General features: G+C 56.2%; 1 protein-coding gene across 1 annotated transcript; it reads left to right on the top strand.

The window, feature by feature from the left end:
- Positions 1 to 373: 373 nt before the first annotated feature.
- On the top strand, positions 374 to 6,202 carry WFIKKN2 (WAP, follistatin/kazal, immunoglobulin, kunitz and netrin domain containing 2). The gene is made up of 2 exons (XM_055407546.2): positions 374 to 812; positions 3,319 to 6,202. Exons 1-2 carry the CDS (start codon positions 609 to 611, stop codon positions 4,837 to 4,839), a joined length of 1,725 nt encoding a protein of 574 aa, XP_055263521.1. The 5' UTR covers positions 374 to 608; the 3' UTR covers positions 4,840 to 6,202.
- Positions 6,203 to 6,620: the final 418 nt, after the last annotated feature.

Genomic DNA, 6,620 nt, shown 5'->3' with positions numbered 1-6,620 from the left:
TCCTTGTAACAAGTGAGTGTGTGTTCTTCGGAGGTGGCCAACGGGAGGAGGGGGCCCGGCTGAGAGGTGGGGGGAAGGGAAGCAAGCCTCTTCATGTAGTACAGTGAGCTTGCGTGTCCTGGAGCCAGCTCCCCCCAAAGCACATGCCATTTCTGGCCCCTGAAGGGGTTAAAGGCCTCCTGGAGTCAAAAACAAGCAGGTGTCCCACCGTGCCAGATACGCCGCCTAAACTGCTTCCAGCTTTTTTTTTTCCCCTGCAACAAGACTGTGATCAGCCACAGGACAGAGGAGCCGGCAGCCTGCCTGTGACAGGCGTCAGGTTAGCTCGCTCCCACTCGGGTGGCGCGCCCAGAACATAAATCCAGGCTCTGGCCCCGGTGAGGCTCCTCTCCCGGCACACTCCGGAGAGGGAGCTCCCTTTATCTGAGGCTCTGCAGCCTGGCGGACTCCACAGACTCGGTGGAGGCAGCCTCGGCAGCCGCAGCAACCCAAGGAGGCCCGCTGGGGTAGGCAGGACAGGTGTCTGCAGCCCTGAGGAGCAGAAGGCCCAGGGGGCCCCAGCCCTGGCGTCCTCTCAGGGGAGGTCTCCGGCCGCCGCAGACCTCAGCATGTGGGCCGTGCGGGGCTGCCGTTCCTGGTCCCGCTGGGGGCAGGGGGCAGCCCTGCTGTTGCTGCTGCTTGGGGTGCCCCCTCAAGGCCTGGCCCTGCCGCCCCTCCGATATTCTCACGCCGGCATCTGTCCCAACGACATGAATCCCAACCTCTGGGTGGATGCCCAGAGCACCTGCAGGCGGGAGTGTGAGGCGGACCAGGTGAGTGCGAGGCCGGAGGCCCCAGACGGGCCAGGCAGTCTTGCTGGCGAGGCAGAGTGGGAGCTGGGTGGTTTTGAGACCGACTCAGAACGGGAAAGAGCCCGGCCCCGGGCCACACGGACATAAACAGGGTGTGATGTCTTAACTTCGAGGCCTGCGAGAAGAGATGGGCGTGATGTCAGAATTTCTCAGGGATGGGAAATCCTCGGCTTCCTGGTCTCAGGTCTGCGGAGGGCTGCTCTGAGCCAGCCCTATGCCAGGCACAGCAGGGAGACTGGCACAACCCACCCGCAGCCTGTCAACAGGTGAGAGAGAAACTCAGGACCCTGCACTGAACAGCACAAGGCTCCAAGGCCAGGGAGGTCAGATCCATATCCATCTGACCACAAAGCTGATGCTTCATCTAGCCTCTGGGCCACCTCTGGGGGTTAGGACCCTGACCCTGAGATCAGTGCAGGCTAATGGGGAGGGTGGGCAGGAGTGGATCTGATTAGACTCTCTGGGTGTCTGTGAGAGGGAAGTGGACTAGGTTTCAACCTGGGTGATCCCTCAATCCTCCCAGTGCTCAGGGCAGGCCTGGCTCTACCTTGTTCTAGGACAATTCTTTCCCTGCTCCTGTATTCAAGGATTGTTCCTGTTACCTCTCCCAGGGTGAAGAGCCTGCTAGTACCTGGCGTCTGCCTAGGCAGAGGTAATTCCTGACAGTCTGGCAGCTGCTGGGCTCGGACTGGTCTGGGCATCACCAGGGTGCTCCCTCTGCCAAATGTACACAACCTATGAGAGTACAGACTGGTCCTCAGAGAGCCCAGGGGACAATCCCAGCCTCTCACTGTTCATGAGCAACAGGGGAGCCGAGGGGAAGGAAGATAAAGACTAGGTAAGGGTGGAAAAGTGTTCCTATCCAGCTGAGGTCAGGCTGTAGGTTGGCTACATTTGTAGGCAAAGCTGTTTCAGGGGCACAGCCTGGGCTGATAAATCAGGTGGGGCTTGGAGACAGTGAGACGCTGGCTGATTTCACGTCTTGGGGAGAAGCTCCTCTGTGAGGCTGAGGATTTAGCCTACGGATACATTCTGAGCCCTTAAGCAAAAACCGTTCTGAAAATTCCCTCCAGGTTTTCTGTGCCCAGAAGTACCTTCCTCTTTTCCCCAAGGACCCAGTCTTTCATGGACCTCCAAGTCCTGAAGGAGATTCCCAAGCCAGAGTCTTTAAGGAACGGAGGGATGCTCAGGCAAGGAGCAGGTTCTCCTGCTGCTCAGCCCCCTCCTGCCCTCACCCCCACTAGGTCCCTCTCCCTCAGAACCCAGCTCTGAGATCCGTCCATCCCTGCCCTAGAGCCTCCCTGGTGTGGCCTAGAAGCCTATGCCAAGCAAGGGCCGCAAAACAAAGTCCCCATTCTGAGCCGAGAGGGAAAAACAGTAAACAAGTCTAGCAGGCAGGCTCCACGCAGCCCTCAGCGGATGCGGCCGCATGAGGCCAGCCCTGGTGGGGAGCAGCTCACAGAGCCTTGACCAGGGCTCAGGGATTAGGGGCATTGCCCACATCCTGGAGAAAACATCACGTGAAATCCTTGTTTGTGTCAGCCCAGGAGCATGCTGCTAATTTTGAGGAATTAGACTAATGCCTTTCATGGCTCCGCAGAGAATCAGAAGGAATTACAGCCTGGCAAGTCCTCGATGATGGCCTGGCTGACCTTTGCCACACAAGGGGACTTTTTTTTTTGCTATTGATTTCCCCATGCAAAGTCTCACGTGTTGAAACTAGCATGGCCCACAGTGGTGAGCCCTGATGTCCTGGGCCTGTCTTGCCTGCCCTTCCTCTAGGCTTTGGATGAACAGGGGCCAGCATGAGAGCTGCTTGGTGTGTACATGTGCATTCCTTGTGTACATGCACAGTTTTGAACAGCTGTCCCAGCAGTGTCTGACTTCTCCTTAGCATTTGGCCAGGGCATTCCCAATGGAAAAGACACAAAGGCAGGCTCAATTGTTCCAGGTGACACTTCACTGTGGGCATGATAAGTTGCAGACAAAAAACTCTCATTTCTGAATCCCATCACCTGGAGCTTGAAGTCCTTTCCCACCAGTTCCCAGCTCGGAGGGCTTGAATGTCACTTCGCTTAGTCTTCACATTCTCGTTTCATCTCATGGTAGTAGGAAGACTTTTCCTCGTGGAGTATGTGATCTGCCTCTCCCCACACTGCTAGCTGTGTGACCTTGGGCAACGTACCTTATCTCTCGATGCCTCAGTTATCATCGCCTGTGGAAGGAGAATGTTGGTTATACCCATTGTAATGAGCATTAGATAAGTTGACAGTTGTAAACATTTTTAGAAGAAGGCCTGGCAAATAGTGGGTGCTGCGAACACATTAGTTATTATAACAAAATGATTTTCTCCTGATAGGTGAGCCCGGTATTAGTTCCCCTCCCTGTAAACCATGGGGGAAGTTGGGGAGCCTGTGCTTTCTTCCATCTCCTCCTCGCTCAGACCTCTCCATCTGGCTCTCCCCAGGAGTGTGAGACCTATGAGAAGTGCTGCCCCAACGTCTGTGGGACCAAGAGCTGCGTGGCAGCCCGCTACATGGATGTGAAGGGGAAGAAGGGTCCCGTGGGCATGCCCAAGGAGGCCACATGCGACCGTTTCATGTGTCTGCAGCAGGGCTCTGAATGTGACATCTGGGATGGCCAGCCAGTGTGCAAATGCAGAGATCGCTGCGAGAAGGAGCCCAGTTTTACCTGCGCCTCCGATGGCCTCACCTACTATAACCGCTGCTACATGGACGCTGAAGCCTGCTCCAAGGGCATCACACTGGCTGTCGTCACCTGCCGCTATCACTTCACCTGGCCCAACACCAGCCCCTCACCACCCGAGACCACTGTGCATCCCACCACGGCTCTCCCAGAGACCCCTGGGCTGGACGCCACAGCCCCAGCTCTGCTCAACCACCCCGCACACCGGTCAGTCACTGTGGGTGAGACAGTGAGCTTTCTCTGTGATGTGGTGGGCCGGCCCCGGCCCGAGATCACCTGGGAGAAACAGCTGGAGGACCGGGAGAATGTGGTTATGAGACCCAACCATGTACGCGGCAATGTGGTGGTCACCAACATCGCCCAGCTGGTCATCTACAACGCCCAGCCCCAGGACGCTGGCATCTACACCTGCACAGCCCGCAACGCTGCTGGCATCCTGCGTGCTGACTTCCCACTGTCAGTGGTCAGTGGGGGTCAGGCTTCAGCCACCGCGGAGAGTAGCCCCAATGGCACAGCCTTCCCCACAGATGAGTGCCTGAAGCCCCCTGATAGTGATGATTGTGGTGAAGAGCAGACCCGCTGGTACTTCGACGCCCAAGCCAACAACTGCCTGACCTTCACCTTCGGCCATTGCCACCGCAACCGCAACCACTTTGAGACCTATGAGGCTTGCATGCTGGCCTGCATGAGTGGGTCGCTGGCCGTGTGCAGCCTGCCTGCCTTGCAGGGGCCCTGCAAGGCCTATGCGCCCCGCTGGGCCTACAACAGCCAGACAGGCCAGTGCCAGTCCTTTGTCTATGGCGGCTGCGAGGGCAACGGCAACAACTTTGAGAGCCGTGAGGACTGCGAGGAGTCCTGCCCCTTCCCGCGGGGGAACCAGCGCTGCCGGGCCTGCAAGCCAAGGCAGAAGCTTGTCACCAGCTTCTGTCGGAGCGACTTTGTCATCTTGGGCCGAATCTCTGAGCTGACCGAGGAGCCCGATTCAGGCCGTGCCCTGGTGACTGTGGATGAGGTCCTAAAGGATGAGAAGATGGGCCTCAAGTTCCTGGGCCGGGAGCCACTGGAGGTCACTCTGCTCCACATGGACTGGACCTGCCCCTGCCCCAATGTGACGGTGGGCGAGATGCCGCTCATCATCATGGGCGAGGTGGACGGCGGCATGGCCATGCTGCGGCCCGACAGCTTCGTGGGAGCCTCGAGCACCCGGCGGGCTCGGAAGCTGCGTGAGGTCATGCACAAGAAAACCTGCGACGTCCTCAAGGACTTCCCAGGCTTGCAGTGAAGCCCTCTGCCCCTCCCCAGCCCTCTTTCTGATCCTCTTCTATTTACCCATTCCTGGCGCCCCTCAGTCAGCAAACTGGGCAAGGTCAGATTAGACAGTCTTAGGCCAACAGGGGAATATCAGTCAATGCATCAGAAAAAAGCCACCAGAGGATCTGAAATCAGCTTCTACTCTTTGGGTTTGATAATGGGTTGGGGGGGCATGTCTTTTAGGTGAGGGGGACAAAAGAAGTCAACTGACCTTTGCAGGTTATTCCTGATGACCAGTCTTCTTTTGGCTGACCACTCCCTCCCCTGGCTCTCCCAGACTCCCTACCCATAGCCAGACTCCCAGGCAGGATTCTAGAGATGGCGGCTGGCTGCAGGATGGTCACAGGAATCACTGAATGAATTGGTTTGCTAAAAAGGTAGGTGGGGATAGAAAGAAGGGCCCAGGAACTAATTGGATAAACTCCCCACAGCCCTCCAGAGCACTATGAGCAGAGACCACCTCATTGTGAGGGCTGTGGGAAGCGGGAAGCAGGAGGCATGATCCAGCCCAGTACACAACTTGCCTTAAGTGGAGGCTGCCAGGCAAGTCCTTTGGGTGGTGGCCAGCCTGTGCTTTGATCATGTTGGCCTAGCAGTCTCTGAGGCCACCACAGCACAAGCAGAATATGTTTGTCATACTTCTTCCCCCGGCTTTATTGATTGGTTTATTGATTATTGATTTATTGATTCAGTTTTATTCAGTCCAAGTCAGTGGACATTTTCTGAACACTTACTGGGTGCCAGGTGCTAGGACTACAGAGAGATGTTAGCTACTGCCCAGCTCACAGTGATTGAACACAAATGTCCAGATCCCAGGGCTCTCCCAGAAGCAAATTAATGGCTGGTGCTCCTAGCTGGCAAAAGATCCCTTTAACAGATAGTGAGCTCTCAGTTGCTTCCTCAGACAAAGTCAATAGAAGCCCCAGGGTCTGTTTTGATGGGAAAAGAAATAAAGGAAGAGGAAAAGCAAGGCAGGGAAGTGGGTTGGTGAAAGAAGAGCAAAGAGGGAAGACTGGGAGATAGGCTTGGGAAGGGAAAGGCGTGCTGCTCGATGCTCCCATCTGGTGGAGGTCTCTGGAGCTGCAGGGACCTAAAGGGAGACTCTAGGTGTGGACTGGGAGGGCCAGTTTGAGGATGTGGCAGCTTGTTGATTTCTGTTTCTGGACTTCCTGGACAAGTCTGCTACCCCACTACTAGAAAGTCACTGTCAGCTCTTCATTTACCCCTCTTCAATCCTCCTCAGCCTTCATTATGTCCATGCCCCTCCAAAGCTGAAGAAGGTCATTGTGGGGCATTCTCATTTCTTCCTCAAATGTAGGGGGAAGATACCAATTAAAGGCCCATAGTATCAACAGCCCTTCCTGTGTGATTCACTTGGGCTAATGTGTAGGTGGGAGAGGGGAGTGGTGGGCAGTGTCATTTGCTTTGGTGACCTACCTTGGGGGAAGCACAGGGGGAATCTAGCCTGTGCTGGGATCCCCTTTGAGTGATGGAGAGCCACTGCTAACACTTGGCCCATTTTGCAGCTCCATGACTCCTTACTGTGGTGCTCACTGCAGCCTTGTGCATTTGGCACAGGAGAGCTGAGGCCAGGTGACTCACCCGGGAGGTCGGGCAGGAAGGAATGGGGTGGAAGCCCAGGTGTTCTGCTTTGTGTCTCAGTTCAGTCCCCCACCCCCTCACAACAGCACAGTGGGTCAAGGTGGATTCTAGACCCCACTGTTGATGATGAATTTAGGGGCGTGAAGGTGG

Source organism: Moschus berezovskii, chromosome 20 (genome assembly GCF_049115385.1).
Source record: "Moschus berezovskii isolate FMDL1 chromosome 20, NW_MosBer_1.0, whole genome shotgun sequence".
NCBI classification, from domain to species: domain Eukaryota; kingdom Metazoa; phylum Chordata; class Mammalia; order Artiodactyla; family Moschidae; genus Moschus; species Moschus berezovskii.
Note: the sequence above shows the minus strand (reverse complement) of the source record. Positions and strands in the feature narration are given on the sequence as shown.

Excerpts from the sequence above, each read along its gene's own strand:
- WFIKKN2 (XM_055407546.2), top strand. The coding sequence starts at position 609 with ATGTGGGCCGTGCGGGGCTGCCGTTCCTGGTCCCGCTGGGGGCAGGGG. Across the intron at positions 813-3,318 it reads GGGAGTGTGAGGCGGACCAG|GAGTGTGAGACCTATGAGAA; the intron begins GTGAGTGCGAGG and ends GGCTCTCCCCAG.